This window comes from Hypomesus nipponensis, chromosome 15 (genome assembly GCF_054491055.1).
Source record: "Hypomesus nipponensis isolate SF chromosome 15, ASM5449105v1, whole genome shotgun sequence".
Taxonomy (NCBI): domain Eukaryota; kingdom Metazoa; phylum Chordata; class Actinopteri; order Osmeriformes; family Osmeridae; genus Hypomesus; species Hypomesus nipponensis.
The window spans coordinates 19012501-19035000 of record NC_140375.1 but is presented as its reverse complement, the minus strand read 5'-3'; the positions used below and the strand labels follow the sequence as shown (position 1 = coordinate 19035000).

Genomic DNA, 22500 nt, shown 5'->3' with positions numbered 1-22500 from the left:
GGGAGGGAGAGAGATAGAGAGAGGGAGAGAGGGAGCGAGGGAGAGAGGGAGAGAGAGGGAGATGAAGGGAGAGCAACAATAAAAGGTTCTAAATGGCAACATGAAACACATTGAATTCTCTTTGAAGAACTGTGAAACGTGTCTGGAATGCTGCAACTGTATGACGCTACCACACACACCACACACACATAATAAAAAGAGAGCGAGAGAAAGAGAGCGAGAGTGAGAAGGAGGGAGAGGGAGGAGAGGGAGGGGGAGAGAGAGGAGAGGGAGAGGGGAGAGAGAGAGAAGGAGGGGAGAGAGAGGAGAGGGAGAGGGGAGAGAGAGAAGGAGGGGGAGAGAGAGAGAAGGAGGGGGAGAGAGAGGAGAGGGAGAGAGGAGAGAGAGAGAAGGAGGGGGAGAGAGAGGAGAGGGAGAGAGGAGAGGTAAACAACAGAATAGGAAGTGGATTTGAATCAACGTTGATCCCTAAGGATTATGGGTAAAGCAGAATGACTTATCTGGCCATCTTTTTTATCCGTCACGCACTAGGCCATGCTCACACACACACACACACACACACACACACACACACACACACACACACACATACACACACACACACACACACACAAGTGTGAAGGCTTGGCATGTCTGGTTCCTGGGCAGAGGCCATTACAAGTCTAACACACACACACACATACACACACAGACACACACACACACACTGATGCCATTACTAGGCTGACTTCATACTGGGAGGAGGGAGAGAGAGGGGGAGAGGTAACCTGCGTAACATCGTGACTAGAATTGACAAACACACACCCTTACAAATACACACATACCCTTACACACACACCCTTACACATACATGTACACACACACACACACACACACAGCAGACTCCCATGACTCAAGGGTAAATACCTTTCTCTCCAACAGCAGAACATGAGAATTGGAACAGGTCAGTATACAGTGTCCTGTTATCTTACAGAGAACGACTGTAGTCAGCTGAGAGAGAGAGACATAGAGATGGAGAGAGAGAGGGAGAAAGAGAGAGAAAGAGAGAGAGGGGAGAGAGACAGAGAGAGACAGAGAGAGAGAGAGAGAGAAACAGAGGGAGAGAGAGAGGGGTCATTGTTCCTGAGGAACAGAGAGTGACTGTCAAAGACTGGGTTCCTGGCACCTCCTGTGTGTATGTGTGTGTGTGCTCCACATTAGATATGGAAAGATCTAGAAGAGAAGGGGAAGTTTAGAGGGTGTAAGACTGCACTTCTACACGGCTCTGCTCTGGGATCCAAAGACACTGGAGTGGAAAGACAGGCACACACTTAAACACACACACCAACACACACACTTACACACACACCAACACACACACCAACACACACACTTACACAACCAGCACACACACCAACACACACACCAACACACACACCAACACACACACTTACACAACCAGCACACACACCAACACACACACTTACACACACCCAGGAAGACAGCAGTGGATCGGGTGACGGGAGCTCTAGGGCCCTGCAGTGTCAGTGAAGCCCAGACTGGCTCTCCGCCCTGGAGGGAGGAGCCAGCTTAAGATGAGCACACAGCCCTCCTAACAGCTCTCTCTCCCTATCTCCCTATCTCCCTACCTCGCTCTCCCTCTCTCGCTCTCTCCTGTGTACGTGTAAGGGGCGCTGGCTTCTGGTTGCTAGGTTACCAGTCTAATTGAGAGGTCTCTGGAGATGCTTCTTCTCCTCATGTCCCGCCCTCCTCCCTTCTCTTCCTCCCCTTCATCTCTCTCTTTTTCTTTCCTTTTTCTGTCCTCTTTTCTCACTCTTCCTTCCATCTCTCTCTGGCCTCGTCCTCCAGATCTTTCATCTAACCTTTCCTCTGTCTCTTCATCCAAGACTCCATCTCCTTCTACATCCCTCTCTCTTTCTCTTCTCCCTCACCACATATCAGTTCAGCTAGTCCCTGTTTCATCTCTCTTTTATTCACTCCTTTCTCCATTTGCTGTTTTTTCTATCTTTCATCTCCCCCTTCGCATCCCCTCTCCCCCTCTCTCTCTTCCCCTCTCTCTCTCTCTCTCCCTCTCTCTCTCACTCTCTCTATCCCCCTACCCTCCCTCCTTTCTTTCCATCTCTATCTTTCAACTTCAAGTAAACATGGCATTCTATGCAGGAAATCCTTATCCAATTATACAACGGTCTCCTGACAAACACACACACACACACACACACAAACACACACACACACACACCTACACACAACGTGAGCCGTAAGGGAACATAACAGAAAGTGCAAGAGTGTGCGTCTGGGTGTGTTAGTGTGTTACCCTAGTTAGCTGGGGTAACTAGTTAGCTGTGGTAGCTAGTTGGCTGGGGTAACAAGTTAGCTGGGGTGGCTAGTTAGCTGGGGTAACAAGTTAGCTGGGGTAGCTAGTTAGCTGGGGTAACTAGTTAGCTGGGGTAACTAGTTAGCTGGGGTAGCTAGTTAGCTGGGGTAACTAGTTAGCTGGGGTAGCTAGTTAGCTGGGGTGACAAGTTAGCTGGGGTAGCTAGTTAGCTGGGGTAGCTAGTTAGCTGGGGTAACTAGTTAGCTGGGGTAACTAGTTAGCTGGGGTAGCTAGTTAGCTGGGGTAACTAGTTAGCTGGGGTAGCTAGTTAGCTGGGGTAGCTAGTTAGCTGGGGTAGCTAGTTAGCTGGAGCTGGACCTGCTGCTGTGTCATAGAGAGCGGAGGAAAGAAAGAAAGGAAGAGGTTTGGAGGAGGTGTTCTCCCACCTCCGCCATGTTCATTTCTCATATCTCTACATCACCGTCTCTCTCTCCTATCGTCTCACTCCTACTCGCCCCATCTTCTCTGCACTGCAGAGGTTTTGCCCTGTGTACGATAAGAGCTTCTCTGTGATGCCTGCGTTCGTTTCATCATGGAGCCAGAATTCCTCCCATTTCACATCAAGTTATGTGGGACACTTTCTGTCGCAGTCACACTCGGCCCACACACACACACACTCAGCCCACGCACACACACACAGACACACACACTCAGCCAACGCACACACACACACACTCAGCCTACGCACACACACACAGACACACACACTCAGCCAACGCACACACACACACACTCAGCCTACGCACACACACACAGACACACACACACAGCCCTCCAAGCAAACATTCCCATTTATAGTCTGTTCATCTAAATGTTTCCTCTGCAACAGTGAACATTGCACACACACAGACACACAGACACACACAGACACACACAGACACACACACACAGAGAAAGACACCCTTCCCTTGTCAGACATCTCTTGATGGATCTCAGGGTGGGAGGGAGGAGGGGGGCGGACCACATTATTTTCATGAGTCAAGTGTGCGCTTAGCAACCACCCGGGCCACCCAATGCATGAGAGCATCCCATAATACTGCCACAGCTCCAGAACAGCCTGTATAACAGTCGTCACCTTCACCTCAACTGCAGAGAGCCCACCACAGTGATCATACACACAGGCTCCAGTCTGCTTCTGAGACAGGACACTCACACCTACGGACACAGGAAGTTCTACTGTGGAAGTCACTCTACTGTGACCCCGGCCACCCCCTCCCTCCTAGCCCCAGCCCCATACCTAGACCAAACACAGCCCTAGCCCCAGCCCCATACCTAGCCCAAACACAGCCCTAGCCCCAGCCCCATACCTAGCCCAAACCCAGCCCTAGCCCCAGCCCCATACCTAGCCCAAACACAGCCCTAGCCCTAGCCCCAGCCCCATACCTAGCCCAAACACAGCCCTAGCCCCAGCCCCATACCTAGACCAAACACAGCCCTAGCCCCAGCCCCATACCTAGCCCAAACACAGCCCTAGCCCCAGCCCCATACCTAGCCCAAACCCAGCCCTAGCCCCAGCCCCATACCTAGCCCAAACACAGCCCTAGCCCTAGCCCCAGCCCCATACCTAGCCCAAACACAGCCCTAGCCCCAGCCCCATACCTAGCCCAAACCCAGCCCTAGCCCCAGCCCCATACCTAGCCCAAACACAGCCCTAGCCCCAGCCCCATACCTAGCCCAAACACAGCCCTAGCTTTAGCCCCAGCCCCATACCTAGCCCAAACACAGCCCTAGCCCCAGCCCCATACCTAGCCCAAACACAGCCCTAGCTTTAGCCCCAGCCCCATACCTAGCCCAAACACAGCCCTAGCCCCAGCCCCATACCTAGCCCAAACCCAGCCCTAGCCCCAGCCCCATACCTAGCCCAAACACAGCCCTAGCCCCAGCCCCATACCTAGCCCAAACACAGCCCTAGCCGCAGCCCCATACCTAGCCCAAACACAGCCCTAGCCCTAGCCCCAGACAAAGCATGCCCTACCTGGTAAGAACAGTTCTCCTGGTGGACCATGGCTCAGAGCATCCTAGAGAGGCTGACTGCCCAGGGGAAAAGGACCAGAGGGATAGGGATCTGCAGCAGATCTCCAGAAGAAAGAGTGAGATCAGAACGAAGCAACGCTGGTCTCACTCTCTATTTAGTCCAACGCCGGTCTCACTCTCTATTTAGTCCAACGCTGCACTGATACACACTTCTGCTCTCTCTTTTTCTGTCTCTCCGTCTGTCTGAAGGGCGGAACACTTCTCCTCCAAAGCCGAGCGAGAGAGGAGGGAGCGATCGAAATGAAAAGGAGGGTGTGAGAACCGGAGAGACCAGGAGGAGGGAAAGTGCATTCGTGGTCGTCTCTCCCTCTCTCTCTGTCTGTCCCCGATGGAATGGGGGAGGGGCGTATGGGCGGATAATAGAGGCAGGCAGCCAATGGGGTGTTAGAACAGGGGAGGGAGGGAGGAGGGGAGGTAACTGCTACAGAGCCGGACCACTGGGCTGGAAACAACCAAGAGAATAAAGGGGAGGGAGGGAGGGTGAGAGAGAGGGAGGGAGGGGGAGGAAGAGAGGGGGAGAGAGAGAGAGAGGGAGGGAGGGGGAGGAAGAGAGAGAAAGAGAGGGAGAGAAAGGGAGGGAGGGGGAGGAAGAGAGAGAAAGAGAGGGAGAGAGGGAGGGAGGGGGAGGAAGAGAGAGAAAGAGAGGGAGAGAAAGGGAGGGAGGGGGAGGAAGAGAGAGAAAGAGAGGGAGAGAGAGGGAGGGAGGGGGAGGAAGAGAGAGAAAGAGAGGGAGAGAGAGGGAGGGAGGGGGAGGAAGAGAGAGAAAGAGAGGGAGAGAGATGGAGGGAGGGGGAGAGAGAGGGAGGGAGGGGGAGAGAGAGGGAGGGAGGGGGAGAGAGAGGGAGGGAGGGGGAGGAAGAGAGAGAAAGAGAGGGAGAGAGAGGGAGGGAGGGAAATTGAGAGGGAAGGAGAGAGGGAGGGAGAGAGAGGGAGAGAGACAGAGGCAGAGAGAGACAGAGAAAGAGAGTGAGTGAGAGAGAGAGAGAGAGAGAGAGAGAGAGAGAGAGACAGAGACAGACAGAGAGTGAGTGAGTGAGAGAGAGAGATAGAGTGAGTGAGTGAGTGAGTGAGTGAGTGAGTGAGAGAGAGAGAGAGAGAGAGAGAGAGAGAGAGAGAGAGAGAGAGAGAGAGAAGAGAACAAGCTTCTGAACAGAGGGAAACTAGTAGAGGAACGCAGGTTAGTGATGTTAGTGACATAGCTAGTTAGCTACTGTTAGCTTCACCTTCGAGAACAAGACACACATTTTGACAATGACACAATAAGTATATATTAGGGCTGTCAGGCGATTAAAATATTTAATCGCGAGTTATCGCATTTCTGTCGGGGGGCGGCAAGGGGGTGGGGGGGTAGGTGCAAGTGATAAACTCGCCCGGGGCGCCCAATGTGCTAGCACCGGCCAGCCGAGGTCAACCGAGCCGTCTGGCAACTTTTGGAAATTGAAATTCTCATCTAAAATCCCTCTCCCCATCATTCAGCTACTGTCAGCAGTCGAAGTCATGTGACCACAGGTGATTCCCAGGGTCAAAAAGAAACCTGCGTTAACGGCACCATTGTTTTTGTTGCGTTATTAACGCGTTAACTTTGACAGCCCAAGTATATATTTATATATATATATAAATATATAGAGGAGGAAGAATATACCCAACTACAATATTACACAGTACAGTGCACCAGAAGCAGGTGGTGTATTGTGTGTAGGGCTGTTAGGGGTGGGCGATATGGCCAAAATCTTCTATCACGGTTTGAGTAATTTTATAATCCGGTTACGGTATATATCACGGTACTGCATGTACTACATGACGTTACTGGCTATTATTTAAAGGCAACGACAGTACGAGCGTTCTGATTGTCTGATGCACAGTCATGCCTTTCGCGTGGTGACCTACTATAAGAGCTCAATACGGATCCGTAATGCCCTCCGACGAAAATTTCTAAATGAGCGAAAGCCATCAGTCTGAGTTTTACTATCCATATCTAACTTCGGTCTTTCGGCGTATCAACCTCGTTAAAGATCAGTCGATACGTTAGTAGACACATTTCTACCGTCGCACGGTATATACCGTCATACCGCCCAGCCCTAATGGCTGTGTGTGTGTGTTGTGTATATGGTTGTGTGTGTGTGTATGGGGTGTATGGTTGTGTGTGTGTTGTGTATATGGTTGTGTGTGTGTGTTGTGTGTATGGTTGTGTGTGTGTTCACCATGGCACTCCTAGTTCCTGTACTGGGTGGGATTATAATCCCACAGAGACAGATGGCCAGGCTGGGATTACCTCTCTTCCCTCTCTCTGCCCTCCCTCTCTCCCCCATCCTCTTTGCGAGTGTCTCTCCATCTCTCTCAAACACAACCCCTCCCCTTCATCTCTCTACATCACACACCAAGGGAAGGTCATTTTTGTAAAAACATTCATGATGTGCATCTGTGTCATGGAGGGATTCTATTCACAACAGGTCCCCTCCCAGGACAACAACTCTCACACACATATCTGACATCTGGTTCTTGTTTTTGATCTTTTCTTTGGAAGGTTATTGCTTTTCCCCTTGTGTGTCTGTGTGTGTGTGTGTGTGTGCGTGCCCCACAGCCCCCACCCTCCCTGGCTGTCATGTGCCCCACAGCCCCCACCCTCCTTGGCTGTCAGTATTGATCTCTGTTGGGTGGCCTAGCGTTTCCCAATAAACCCACTCCACAGTTTAATGACCTGGAAGAGGATCGATGTTCCTCCTGCTTCCCACTGCTGCGGCCTGCCAGCACCTGCCCTGGGTGTCCTGCAGGGCCTCTGCCTCAGACAACATCTCCTTATTTATCAGACGCTTTGATCCAAAACGATGGATATGGTTAGATCAGGGGTCAGTGGTTAGGGTTAGATCAGGGGTCAGTGGTTAGGGTTAGATCAGGGGTCAGTGGTTAGGGTTAGATCAGGGGTCAGTGGTTAGGGTTAGATCAGGGGTCAGTGGTTAGGGTTAGATCAGGGGTCAGTGGTTAGGGTTAGATCAGGGGTCAGTGGTTAGGGTTAGATCAGGGGTCAGTGGTTAGGTTTAAGAGGGGTCTCAACCCATTGCTGGGTTGGAGTTTGCACGGGCACGAGTACAGTGTGTTTGTTTGTAGTGATTTATTATTCCACAGAAAGAGGTAGATAAAAAATGTAAATGAATAACTAATACAAATGGCTAATAAAAGACTTGAACTTAATACAAATGGAGAATTGAAGGTCTCTAAGGTAGGTTTTTCAGGTAAGTATGTTCCACATAATTAATTCACAGGTAAGTAATAAGGATTCTAGGTGTTAGATGTATAACTTTTTTGTGTATGTTCTTTTACCTAGGAATCTGTCAAACTGGACCCTCCAATACCTACTTACTGTATGCCCATAAAACATGTACTAGATTTGAGTATTTTTCATTCAAGTCGATGGTTTTCAATAAATATATCCACGTTCTCTCGGCTTCTTGTCTTAGAGTTCTGGTCCAGTCCTGGTCTAGTCCTCATGTTCTGGTCCAGTCCTGGTCTAGTCCTCATGTTCTGGTCCAGTCCTGGTCTAGTCCTCATGTTCTGGTCCAGTCCTTATAGCTTATACCTTATACCCCATGTGATGTGAAATGTCTGTATAAACCTGTATCTTTATTCCCTCTCCTAACTTGATATTTGTGCTGTTTAAAATGAAGCTCCATGGAGTGTATCGTTTGTGGCACCTTACACACCTGGGGGCACAGACCGTATGATTGGTCTAAAAGTCTACTTGGTCCCTATAGGTGCCCCTCTTCCCCAATATCTATTTTCAGTATAGACATTCTGGGTAAAATTATTATTTTCCTCAAGGAATACCGCATGTTTCTTATTTAGGTTTGAGTGTACCAGTCTGTCCTTAAGATGTTTGTTTCTCCTACATGCAGAGGTCAGTTTAACATGCCTCAAGTCCCCAAAGTCTCCCCCGCCTGTTGGATATGGAGCCTCAATTGACCACCTAAACGTCCGAAAGGTTGTGAAGCTATGTTGTCACCACAGGTATCACCCCTTTATCATCCTTCTCCGTTACATATTTGCCATTTGATTCAAATATTTGTCTCACCTCCTGCTTTATCTCCCTCAAGAACCTGCGAGAATATCCCCGAGGCCTGAGGGCTTTGAACAGGATAGGCTAAGTGTGGGGCTGGGGTGGGGCTGGGGTGGGGCTAGGCATGGGGCTAGGTGTGGGGTTGGGGCTAGGCATGGGGCTAGCTGTGGGACTTGGGGTGGGGCTAGGCATGGGGCTAGGTGTGGGGCTAGGATGGCCTATTCTCCTGGCTAGCATTGATCATCATGTAGAGAGGATCATGTTGATCCTCTGGAAGTGTGTTGTGTAACAGACTCTTGTGAATATTCCGTCTCAACAGTGACAGTACTGTAGAGTTATGGGCTCTGTTATGGAAACCTACTGTTTATCTACGAAAACCTTGGCTTTCTCTAATAAGATAATGCCCGGTGACATGAAATAGCATAGCATAATGTAATGTGCTATAATATCATAAAACATACTTTAATATAATAAAATATAATTTCATATAATGTAATAACCTGAAGAGAGAGTTAAATGGTGCTATGTTAGGTTATGAACCACTGTTCTAGGGTGCAGCTAGGCTCAAACATTCTACAGGGAGATAGAACCTGGATCTTCAAGGCAGGTTCTCAAGGCTCTCTTAACAGGCCCGTCAGAGGAACCTTTTATTTCTGGGTCACCAGGAGCTGCACATTGAAGCAGGCTCTGGCTTGCACAGCTTCAAAGGCATCCCTGCACACACACACACACACACACTGCCTGAATACCAATCTATCACACACTCTGGAACATTCTGGAACACTAACACCAAACCCTACTCCACAGCAGGGGGAAGAGAGAGAGATAGAAAGAGAGAGCGAGGGAGAGAGACATAGACATAGACAGGTATAGACAGACAGAGAGAGAGGATAGCTAGCTGTGGTGACCTGTATGAATCCTTAACTCTCTTTCCTCCCACTTCCAGTGGCAGGCACGTCCTGTTAGCCTTCACATGGTTGCCAAGGTTCCTTGAGTCTAACTGTACCAGTCTAGTCTTCACCTGTGCTGTAGTCTTATTCTAGTACTGTACCAGTCTAGTCTTCACCTGTGCTGTAGTCTTATTCTAGTACTGTACCAGTCTAGTCTTCACCTGTGCTATAGTCTTATTCTAGTCCCAGTCCAGTTAATCACAGTGTGTGTGTAGGCGTGTGCTGCAATCAGAATGCTGGAGTGTTTGCAGGGAGTGAGTCTCATACTCCCATCATCTCCCATCATCTCCCTCCCCTCACAGTTCAGGTCAAGGTAAACACACACCGTGTGTGTGTGGGTGGAACAAGGTTCTAGAGGTGTTCTAGGGGTATGTAAGGAGAACAGGGACAGACTGTCTGTACAGGGCTGCAGGGACAGACTCTCTGTACAGGGCTGCAGTGACAGACTCTCTGTACAGGGATGCAGTGACAGACTCTCTGTACAGGGCTGCAGTGACAGACTCTCTGTACAGGGCTGCAGTGACAGACTCTCTGTACAGGGCTGCAGGGACAGACTGTCTGTACAGGGATGCAGTGACAGACTCTCTGTACAGGGATGCAGTGACAGACTCTCTGTACAGGGCTGCAGTGACAGACTCTCTGTACAGGGCTGCAGGGACAGACTGTCTGTACAGGGATGCAGGGACAGCTGAAGCTCTCTACATGATTCTCTCTACTTGGCTCAACTACACACACACATGCCAGCACACACACACACACAGACACGCCTGCACACAAACACACACGCATGCCAGCATCCCCACACATGCCAGCACACACACACACACAGACACGCCTGCACACAAACACACACACACACACACACACCGACAGACAGAACAAACATGGTCCACTGTGTCTGACTGCGACCTCTCTTCTTCACTGTGTCAGACACACAAGGTGATAGATGGAGGTGCAACTCCCCCTCTGATCCCAGCTACAATGATCTCTCTCTCTCCTGTCTCCCTCTCCATCTCTCTCTCCCCCCGTCTCCCTCTCCATCTCTCTCCCCCCGTCTCCCTCTCCATCTCTCTCTCCCCCCGTCTCCCTCTCCATCTCTCTCCCCCCGTCTCCCTCTCCATCTCTCCCTCTCCATCTCTCTCTCCCCCTGTCTCCCTCTCCATCTCTCTCCCCCTGTCTCCCTCTCCATCTCTCTCCCCCTGTCTCCCTCTCCATCTCTCTCTCCCCCTGTCTCCCTCTCCATCTCTCTCTCTCCCCCCTCCTCCCTTAGCAGAGTGACAGAGTTGACTGGGTGGTGAGTGAAGGACAGAAGATACTGAAGTCCTGCCTGATAGAGAGACTGTGTGTGTGAGGACTTGTTGGGCTATTCTTGCGTGTATTTGTACAAGGTATGTAAGCCGACTCCACACCTTTCAAATTCTGACTCAAGACTGAGTCAGTGAGAGGATGTGTGTGTGTGTGTGTGTGTGTGTGTGTGGTGAGGTAATGGCATGTGTAGCTGCAGGCTATCCCTTTTCAACACAAACACAAGCTGCCTGTCTGCCTGTCCTGTTCTCCCCCTCCTCTCTTGCTCCTCCTGTTCCCCCCTACTCCTCCTCCTTCCTGCCTGCCTCCCAGTACAGTACCTGTCTCGCCTTAATGACATCATCAAATGACATCATCTCTACAGCACATGCCGTCCTTGTCAAGGTCAGGGTGTGTGTGTGTGTGTATGTGAGTACTTTCAAAACATGGATGAAAAACCACCACGTCCCTCAAACTACGTCTTCAATTCCACACAAACCAGACAGCCACACCCTCCCACACACTGGGCCCACAGTGGTGAGAGAGGCCAGGCTCTCAGAGAACAAACCTCTGACTGTCCTGGAGAGTCTCTCTCTCACACACACACACACACACACAGGAGGGAGGGAGGGGAGGAGGAGCGTGGAGGTGAGGCTGTGCTCACCACATGGAGAGAATTGTTCTGCTCCACAGCCCACCTGTTCTACGTTAGAGCCAGACCTGGGAGAGGAACAGTAGAACAGTAGAACTGTAGTACCATAGAACTGTAGTACCATAGAACTGTAGAACAGCAGTACTGTAGTACCATAGAACTGTAGAACAGCAGTACTGTAGAACTGTAGTACTGTAGAACTGTAAAACAGTAGAACAGTAGAACTGTACAACAGCAGTACTGTACAACTGAAGTACTGTAGAACTGTAAAACAGTAGTACTGTAGAACTGTAGAACAGTAGGACTGTACAACTGAAGTATTGTAGAACTGTAGAACAGTAGTACTGTAGAACTGTAGTACTGTAGAACTGTAGCCTGCTCTCCCTCTCTACTACGCAGGACTGGAATGCATAGCTGCAGGCTACCACACAGCTAGCTACCTAACCCAAACACACAGCTAGCTACCTAACCCAAACACACAGCTAGCTACCTAACCCAAACACACAGCTAGCTACCTAACCCAAACACACAGCTAGCTACCTAACCCAAACACACAGCTAGCTACCTAACCCCATAACACAGCTAGCTACCTAACCCAAACACACAGCTAGCTACCTAACCCAAACACACAGCTAGCTACCTAACCCAAACACACAGCTAGCTACCTAACCCAAACACACAGCTAGCTACCTAACCCAAACACACAGCTAGCTACCTAACCCAAACACACAGCTAGCTACCTAACCCAAACACACAGCTAGCTACCTAACCCAAACACACAGCTAGCTACCTAACCCAAACACACAGCTAGCTACCTAACCCAAACACACAGCTAGCTACCTAACCCAAACACACAGCTAGACAGGCTAAGGTTTACCTCCTGCCTAACCAGGCTCTCCTCAAGTCCTGCATGCCTGCCTACCATGTCTTTTGTGCAATGTAGGAAACCTAACAAACCACACTCACATCTTAGAGGTAGCTAAATCACTTTATTTGAGTAAAGTATAATTAAATGAGTAACATTTACCTGAGTTAACTGGCCGCTGTGAGCTGTGGAATCCAAGGTTGATCTCATATATGAACAGTCCAGAGAGAGAAACACAAGGAGGAGGAGGAGGAGAGGAGGAGGAGAGGAGGAGAGGAGGAGAGGAGAGGGAGCTGGATGTGAACAGCAAGAGAGAGAAGACAGTCTGGCTTTAAAGTCTGCTCTGCAAGTTCTGCTCCCAGCGCAGAGCAGTGTGTGTGTGTAGACTGGCTCCAACATGCCTGGCCTCCTGAACCACATGCTCACACACACACACACACGGAGGGACGGAGGGCCATAGAGCTTTGGGGGCTGAGCCAGACACCCGAGCCCCAGTCAACCTTTCACACCTGGCTGACCTGCCCCCGCCCTACACACACCTGTCTATCCCTTCACACCTGTCTAACCCTTCACACCTGTCTAACCCTTCACACCTGTCTAACCCTTCACACCTGTCTAACCCTAACCCTGCTCTACATCTCCAACCAGCTTCTTCAGCACTCTCGGTTTTACTTGTTGCTAAATAAAAATATTGTCTCCATGGTGACTCTTCAGAATACTCTAACCCTATAATTTTCAAAATCCCTCTTCTTCCACCAGCTCCCTCTCTCCCTCTCTCCCTGCTGCCCTCCTCCCTATACCCATTCTTTTCCTCTCTCCCCATTTCTCCCTTCTGTTCCTCAATCTCTTTCCTCTCTCTCCCCCCTGTCTCCCCCCTCAATCTCTCTCCTCTCTCTCCCCCCTGCCTCCCCCCTCATTCTCTCTCCTCTCTCTCCCCCCTTGTCTCCCCTCTCTCTCCCCCTCATTCTCTCTCCCCCCGTCTCTCCTCTCTCTCCCCCCTCAATCTCTCTCCTCTCTCCCCCCGTCTCCCCTCTCTCTCCCCCCTCATTCTCTCTCCTCTCTCTCCCCCCTTGTCTACCCTCTCTCTCCCCCCTTGTCTCCCCTCTCTCTCCCCCCTCATTCTCTCTCCCCCCGTCTCTCCTCTCTCTCCCCCCTCAATCTCTCTCCTCTCTCCCCCCGTCTCCCCTCTCTCACCCCCCTCATTCTCTCTCCTCTCTCTCCCCCCCTGCCTCCACTCTCATTCTCTCTCCTCTCTCTCCCCCCTTGTCTCCGCTCTCACCCCCCTCATTCTCTCTCCCCCGTCTCTCCTCTCTCTCCCCCCTCAATCTCTCTCCTCTCTCCCCCGTCTCCCCTCTCTCTCCCCCCTCATTCTCTCTCCTCTCTCTCCCCCCCTGTCTCCCCCCTCATTCTCTCTCCTCTCTCCCTGGTTGTGAGTCTGACAGGCAGGACAGTGAGGAGGAGCAGGAGACAGAGGTGAGTCTGAGACACACAGATGTAATCACAGTGTATGTGTCTTGTACTGTACTGTCAGTTTCACCCCCCCTCCCTCTCTCTCTGGTGTGCAGCTAGTCTGGCATGTTCCACTTTGTCCTGTTTGATAGCACACAGCCAGCCACTCTGTTAGAGTGTGTGTGTGTGCGCGCGAGTCAGAGAAACTCCACCCCTTGGTAAGGAGAGGTGGAGTGAGTCGAATGAAGTGTCCCCAGCCATCCTTCCAGGAGAGGAGGAGGAGTTAGTTTGATCTGCACCAGACAGACCTGGCCTGTCTGAGGTCGCCCCGAGTGGTAGCTGAGCTGACACACTCACACACACAATTACCAGGGATAATATTATTGTTTAGATTGTGTGTGTGTGTTCGTGTGTGTGTGTGTGTGCATGTGTGTGTGTGTAGAGGGGCACCCAAGGTTCCTCTATGCCACGTGCCTCTACGTTCTTAAGCCCCTAATTATGAGCAGGTCGCCTCACCCGGAAACTCCTCCCTTCCTCCCCCTCTCTCCCTCCATCTCTAAACACACCCTCCCCTCCTCCCCCCTCCCCCCCCCTCCTCTACCTAACCAAACACAACTGCTGTAGCAAGTGTAGCACACACACTCTCATTCATTATCTAATAGTAACAGACAATAAGAAACCTTTTATTGATCACAATCAATGGTGACGCACAAAAAAACGCGCACACACACAAGCGTATACACATGCATACACAGACACACAGGCACGCACACACACCCTCATGGACATGAATCACCTCTCCCTCAACCAGCCAGCGCCCTGGAGCTGGTTGCCATGGAGATGCTGGGCCAGCTGGCAGGGAGGAAGAGGACACACCTTTAGGGACTGTAGAATGTGTGTGTGTGTGTGTGTCTCTACCCAGATTTAGCTGAGGTGTGTTAGATTGCTCAGCATGCTAGAGGGATGTGTGCCAGACCAGTCATTCTGTTAGTATAGATTCACCTGTCATGCTAGCATAGATATACCTGTCATGCTAGCATAGATATACCTGTCTTGCTAGCATAGATATACCTGTCTTGCTAGCATAGATATACCTGTCTTGCTAGCATAGATATACCTGTCTTGCTAGCATAGATATACCTGTCTTGCTAGCATAGATATACCTGTCTTGCTAGCATAGATATACCTGTCATGCTAGCATAGATATACCTGTCATGCTAGCATAGATATACCTGTCTTGCTAGCATAGGTATACGTGTCATGCTAGCATAGATAAACCTGTCATGCTAAAATATATATACCTGTCATGCTAACATAGATATACCTGTCATGCTAGCATAGATATACCTACCATTTTACATTTAGTCATTTTAGCAGACGCTCTTATCCAGAGTGACTTACAGTAAGTACAGGGACTTTAACCCGTGGTAAGTAGGGTGAAGTGCCTTGCCCAAGGACAAAACCTTCATTGGGCACAGCTGGGAATTGAACCGGCAACCTCCTGATTAATCGCCAGATTCCCTAACCGCTCAGCCATTTGACTCCCTCCTGTCATGCTAGCATAGATACACCTGTCATGCTAGCATAGATACACCGACTATCAGAGTTGGCAAAAGTACACAGTCTTCACTCAAGTACAAGTACAGATAATCATGTTTAAGAAGACTGTAAAGTCGAAGTGCTAACTACACTTTTTCACTCAAGTTAAAGTAAAGAAGTGTGGGCTCTGACATAAGTAAAAAGTAGCTATTACTACTAACTGTTTTGGTGTCACGCTGGTAACTGGACCATTACTACTACCTGTTTTGGTGTCACGCTGGTAACTGGACCATTACTACTACCTGTTTTAGTGTCATGCTGGTAACTGGACCATTACTACTAACTGTTTTGGTGTCACGCTGGTAACTGGACCATTACTACGACCTGTTTTGGTGTCACGCTGGTAACTGGACCATTACTACTACCTGTTCAAACTTCGTTTGGGAAAGTACTATTTTTGAAAATATTCTTCTTGTTGCCTTCTGCATTGCTCCATGGTAGATTCGTAGACTAGTTTACATCTGTTGTGCATGATCATGAAATGAAAAGAAGGTGCGCATTGAGAAGAAATAACATTGCTAAAATCTACTGAAGTATTTGTACTTTGTTACTTCCCATTTCTGCCTACCATGCTAGCATAGATCCACCTACCATGCTAGCATAGATACAGCCTCCTGTTGCCATGTTAGCAGCCCAGCTGTTTAGAGGGGGGGGGAAGCAGTGAAGCATGAATCCCCCTCTCCCAAGACCCTCTCCCCCCTCCCTCTCCCCCCTCCCTCTCCCCCCTCCCTCTCCCCCTTCTCAGGCAGGCTGGTTGGCCCTGGCTAAGTGCATGTCTAAATATTTAACAACATTTTAAAAGCTCTGCCTGCGCCCCTCCCCCTTCCCCCCTCCCTGGTCTGTTCCATCTGATACACAGGGTACACCTTTCTGGTCTGTTCCATCTGATACACAGGGTACATCTCAATCCTGGAGGGGAGGAGGCTGTCAAGGTGGTTACGGTGGATCGTTCACTCCTCGCTCTCGCCCCCCCTGGTCTCCTCCCCCTCTCTCCACATTCCACACATGCCTTCAGGAGATATGGGCCTCCAGGCCAGACAAAGAAAGACACACACACACATACGCACTCACTCACATACACACACACACACACACAATGCCCGGGTAACACCCATTGTCTGCCGGCATTGAGTAGAGGTTCTGGCGTTTGCATGCCAAAAGACACACTGCCAGTTCCTCTCTTACAGACACACTCTCTCTCCCTCTCCCCCTTTCTCTCAGAGCTGAGAAGACTCTCTCCAGTGTCTTCAGTAGGAGAAAAACTGGAGTTTTCTATTAAACACCTTCCCTTCTCAAGAGACACCTTAACCAGCCACTGGCTGACATGACACCATCAAAGATTCACCAGCTTTACCCGTCACTATGCCTGGTAACAGTCAGGGGCTGGATGTCTAACCCAAACCCTCAGAGTGAGAGAGGTGATGCAGCTACGTACTCACTACAGCTGTTGTTTACTGACCATGTTCAATGCCACTCTGTACCAGTACATTCGACTACATACAGTTTAAAAATGGCCACAGACTTCTTCGAACTGTGTCTGTTAGCAGAGATGTTACTGTACACTGTGTCTGGTAGCTAAGATTTTACTTTACACTGTGTCTGGTAGCTGATATGTTACTTTACACTGTGTCTGGTAGCTAAGATTTTACTTTACACTGTGTCTGGTAGCTGAGATGTTACTTTACACTGTGTCTGGTAGCTGAGATGTTACTTTACACTGTGTCTGGTAGCTGAGATGTTATTTTACACTGTATCTGGTAGCTAAGATTTTACTTTACACTGTGTCTGGTAGCTGAGATGTTACTTTACACTGTATCTGGTAGCAGATATGTTACTTTACACTGTGTGTGGTAGCTGAGAAGTGGTTACTTTACAATGTCTGATCCTGCAGTTGAGTTTGAGCAACATTACAACACTGCCCTCTACTGGTCGCAGTGAGACACGACAACAACAATGAAGTCATGAGTCATGCACTCATTTAACTTTTATTCAAAGCAACAGCAGAGGAAAATTTGAACCTGGGACCTCTCAATCTGCAGTCAAATGCTCTACCTTGTAGCTACACCTATCACTGCAGCTCTCCCACTCATCCTCCATGTTTCTCCTCCTCCTCCCTCACCATCCATCCCTGCCTCCCTCCCCCCTCCCCCCATCCCTGCCCCCCCCCCTCCCCCATCCATTCCTGCCTCCCTCCCCCCCCCCTCCATCCATTCCTGCCTCCGTCCCCCCACGCTCCTCCTCCTCCCCCACCATCCATTCCTGCCTCCCTCCCATCCCCCCTCCCTCCTCCTCCTCCCCCACCATCCATCCCCCCCTCCCTCCCTCCTTCTCCCTGTCCATCCATATTCCTTCCCACTCTCCTTCTCTTCCTAAGAGAAGGTCTGGTCTCACACACACCAGGTCCACATATCTTAGCGCTACATTACCCAGTAATCCGGCCTTATTCCAGCATTCCTGCACACACACAGTATTACCCAAGTCCATCTGACATGGGTCACGGCAGATTAGTGACCCAGCCTCAGGATCATGGAGATATGACAACAATGTATGACAGCGGCGTTAAGACACAGACACACAAGCCTGCACACACATACATACACCTACCCACAACACACACAATACACAACACACACACGCTAGAGTCCGGTCTACTTACTGAGGTGTAGTTGGACTTGCCCATGCAGTGGTTCTGGTTGAGGTTCTGGTTCTGGTTCTCCTGTTCCCGGCACTGCAGCCCCGCCAGGTGTCTTTCCAGTGCAGCCCAGTCCATTGTAGGCAGGGGCTCCTCCTCCACACACTCCTCCTCCCCATCTCCCCCTGCCCTCCCCCCCATCCCGCCCCGCCCGGAGCTCCTTTGGCTGGGCTTGGCTGGGCCCTTCCCTCCCTGTGGGGCTCCAGGGGTCTGGAGGTGGCGTGGCCCCGGTAGAATCAGGTTCCCATTTTGTTTCAGTTCTTTGGGGACGATGGCGGCCGATGTGGCGCTGTGCCCTTCGGGGACAGGAAGGGGCGGGGCCTTCACTTCCTGGAACTCCTCGGCCAGGCTGCGGCTGTTCACGGCCTTCCGGAAGCGTCCGTCATTCCCCAGCGTTCCCACTTCCCCTCCATGCTCTTCCTGGTCTGGTGGCTGCTGGGAAGGGTAGTCCTCCCCATACTCGCTCTCCCACTCCTCAATCACCTTTTTCTTGTACTCCTGGTAGTCCTCATCCTCCTCATAGTCCTCCAGGGTTGCCAGGTCCAGAGAGGGGGATGATTTGTAGTCCTCCAGGGTTGCCAGGTCCAGAGAGGGGGATGATTTATAGTCTTCCAGGGTTGCCAGGTCCAGAGAGGGTGATGATTTATAGTCTTCCAGGGTTGCCAGGTCCAGAGAGGGGGAGCAAGGTGTCACCTTGTTGGAGTTGGACTCGGAGCTGGAACGACTGGAGGCGTCGCTGCCCAGGTCCATGCCATCCTCCCGGTAGTCCTGCACACAGAGAAGAAGAAAAAAAGGGATGAGGGGGAAGGAAAAGGTCGAAAGAAAAATTTTGGGAAGTGTGCATATTGCATCATTGCTGAGGTCTCAGACCACAAACCACAAACTACTTCCTGTCCCTGGGACCCCTAACTTCCTGTTCTGGATGTCTTGGTGTTGCTTCAGTCCCTCTAAGATGCATCATGCTCCGTGCTTCCCTCTTTCTTTCTCCCTCCTTCCCTCCCTCGCTCACTCACTCGCTCACTCACTCACTCACTCACTCACTCACTCACTCACTCCCTCCCTCTCTCCTTCCCTCACTCACTCCCTCTCTCCTTCCCTCACTCCCTCTCTCTTTCCCTCACTCCGGTCCTCTCTCCCTCTTATACTTCTACATCCCCATCTCCCTACATTCCCTCTGTCTCAAATTCTGAGCAGGTATGTGGGAGTGTGTGTGAGAGAGTGAGTGAAAAAGGATTGTGAGAGATTGTCAGTGTAAGCATGAGAGTTTGAGTATTTGCATGTGGATGGGTATAGCTCAGTGGTAGAGCATGGGGATGGGTATAGCTCAGTGGTAGAGCATGGGGATGGGTATAGCTCAGTGGTAGATCATGGGGATGGGTATAGCTCAGTGGTAGATCATGGGGATGGGTACAGCTCAGTGGTAGAGCATGGGGATGGGTATAGCTCAGTGGTAGAGCATGGGGATGGGTATAGCTCAGTGGTAGAATATGGGGAGGGGTATAGCTCAGTGGTAGAGCATGGGGATGGGTATAGCTCAGTGGTAGAATATGGGGAAGGGTATAGCTCAGTGGTAGAGCATGGGGATGGGTATAGCTCAGTGGTAGAATATGGGGATGGGTATAGCTCAGTGGTAGAACATGGGGAGGGGTACAGCTCAGTGTTAGAACATTTGACGGCAAATCAAGGGGTCTTAAGTTAAAATCTCCCCCTTCTGTCGCTCTGGATACATGGGTCTGTTAAAGGACTTACTTGGTGAATAAAGTTGATTCTGAACACTTTGTACACAGGATATCCTGCATGTTAAGCCCTGACAGACAGGGCAGGAGTTGGAGAGGCGCTGACCTTAGAAAAGCAGTCTAGCCTGGTTCTCTATCCTGCAGACCCATTCACAGGCTGACACATCACGAATCTAATGAACATGTCAACCAGCTTTCTAAATCTCCCCGTGAGATGGAACCTTGTCTCTGGGTTTTCAGCTCTGTTTTCCTTTGCTGTGTCAACATGTCTCTCCACGCCCCCTGTCCAGGCAGGACCAGGTCAGTTTACGTGCAACAACAGTAGTAACATTGATATTTGAGGTGGTTAGTGATTCTGATGAAGTACCAATCACTAACAACCCCTTTAAAGAACAGTTATATTGTAGTAGATGTAGGCTAGACATCTAGGACCTGCCAGGCTTGTTTGCTGAAAGATTATATAAAAATAGATGGCCTATTATAATTGTTGCACCGTGCCTGGTAGCTGAGATGTGGTTAATTTGCACTGTTTCTGGTAATTACAGACCGTTCGTTGATTCTGACCATCGACCATCGATATCCAGTTAGAACTATTCAATTGTCATCCATGATTTTCCACTGTACTTTCTAAATGCAGTGTGTGTAGGCTTTGGATAAAAGCGCCAGCTGAATGAATAACACGTGAATGATAACAGATGCATTTTAACTCGTTAATATACCAAGTAACTTGTTGATATAGGCAAATGACGTCAAACACGCAAGAGTGGAAGCAAGGATGAATCTCGAACCTCTGCGACCCCAAACGTGACGGACACGAAACCTAACTGTCTCCATGCCTCCGGTCTTAAGCGATTCCGACATTAATAAGCTACTATACAATTCCGTGTCGGCCTCCCTCTCCCGAGCTGCTAAGCCGGTAAGACGCAGGTGACAGAAAAAGTCGCACTATTCACCTTCAAACAAGCGACTTGACACCAAGTCACACCCCGCAAGATGGCAATGTTTTGTTACAATGGTGTTACATATAGCATCTTTAGGTTATACTCCACATATAGGCTGTTTCAAGGACAAGCCCTAACGAATAGTATAACACCGGTTAGCGATCGCTTCATATACAAGGTGTCGTCTCCGGAGACGGGACCGGCTTCAGCGAGATACAATGTCCGCTTACAGAGCGACAATGCCCGCGTGCGTCCGAGCCTTGGCTACATCCGTTATCCCCTTGGTTAATGGGTTAAAGAATCGAGGTCAGACCGTCCGAATGCTTTAACTACATGGGCTACGGACTTCGCTTCTAGCCTACATTCATACGGTGAACTACAATGTTACGTGGCAAACCTTACCCCTCTCTTCATCAGAAACACTGGCTCAATGGTCAGTAGCCAGTCGCTGTTATTTCAAAACCTGCCGGCCATTTCACGCGATTGTTCTCGATTGTCCTCGTCATTTGATCAAAACCGTGACCGTCTAACAACCTAGTGGCTCGCGGCGCTGTTGAAGTAACACGGGAGATCCGTTGAAACGCGTATAGAAGCTCCACTCTAACGGGTCGGTGAAGAGAAAGACGTAGCATGCACGCAGTCCTCCGCTTCAAGCAGCGGCACACACGAGCATATTAATTCAATTTCTGAGTCAGTAATGTGTAATTATTTAGAGTGATTCAGAGATTGGGTGGGGTAGATCCCCGGCTGGCGCGAGGCGGATTAAACTCGCAGCAGCGCAGACACGGGGCGGATTTGGACAACACACACAATACATGCAAATTGACAGGCGCGCGGAACCCCACCCCGACAGCGAGGCGGGTGTTTTGCGTTTTAAATAATGTGAAAGACTGAAATCCACAACTGGCACTATTAACTCTGCCATGCCTGCTGTTTAGGGTTCAGTCCTGTTTATGTAGACTGTTTTAGCACGCCCTCGCGCAGGCCAGGTCACGGTGCCAATAAAACGCCCAGCCTCCCATGCAACGTAAAACCGTAAAAACACAAAAGGTGGACAAAAATAGTGAGTTTATGACTTGAGCAGTTTGCTTGCGAAGCTGCACTGCCACAACATGGACAGAAGCTGATGTAAAGGCAAACCCCAATGCACGCTCATTCATACCTAAATGATGTAATGTTCCCAAAACAGTCTCGAGAGAAACCGGATCCCCTGGCAACCGCGGTGACAGAACAGCCAAATCACAACAGTCAGGATATCGACATCCACGACATGTTTTATCGATATAAACCCACCGTTATAATACCCGTTCGCCTGCACCACACAGTATAGTCTACATGACCCAAGAGACGCGGGCAGTACTTACTGTCATCATCTCCGCAGTCTCCCGTTTCAAGACATTATAAACGATATTCCGATTCAAGAACAGGATAGGGTATTTAGAGTAGTGCTTGTAGCTCAGTGGACGGTCAAGAAATTTGCCTCAACCCAAAGATATCACAAAAAGCCGGTAGATTCTTGAGAAGCCTCATCCGCGCGTGTCATCGCTGTGTGAGTCTCCGCCGCGCAGCCCAGCCCTCGAGCCCACCAGAGGCTTGAGTTCAAAAATAGACGTTGTAAAGATCCGCTGTTTCGCGAGCGCTTAGGTCGCCTCTACTCTCGTCTTCTGACACAGTTGTCAACCCCGGTGCAATCGCTCAGCGCGCGCACACACGTTCAGCAACACCAACAGGATATGATAGGAGAACGAGAGAGAGAGAGAGTGCCTGTTCGTCTGTTAAAGCTCTCACAAGACAACCTTGCACATCTCGATGTTCTCCCGTGAACTCACGAACACGCACACACCACCGGGAAAGACTCCGTGGCACCGGATTC

At 50.2% G+C, this 22500-nt stretch overlaps 1 protein-coding gene across 5 annotated transcripts in view; it reads right to left on the bottom strand.

Annotated features, from left to right (window-relative positions):
• Positions 1-22500, bottom strand: part of schip1 (schwannomin interacting protein 1) — a 90349-nt gene that overhangs the window by 15784 nt on the left and 52065 nt on the right. Inside the window, exons 1-2 of one of the 5 annotated variants that reach the window (XM_084674931.1) lie at positions 21992-22497; positions 17915-18718 (exon numbers count right to left, since the gene is read on the bottom strand). In XM_084674931.1, coding sequence (XP_084531057.1) covers positions 17915-18718; positions 21992-22000 — 813 coding nt within the window. In that variant the 5' untranslated portion in view covers positions 22001-22497. Of the gene's footprint in view, positions 1-4349; positions 4680-12372; positions 12919-17914; positions 18719-21029; positions 21335-21991; positions 22498-22500 lie in introns of those variants that run through there. The other 4 variants (XM_084674930.1, XM_084674929.1, XM_084674932.1 and 1 more) reach the window with 4 other exon arrangements.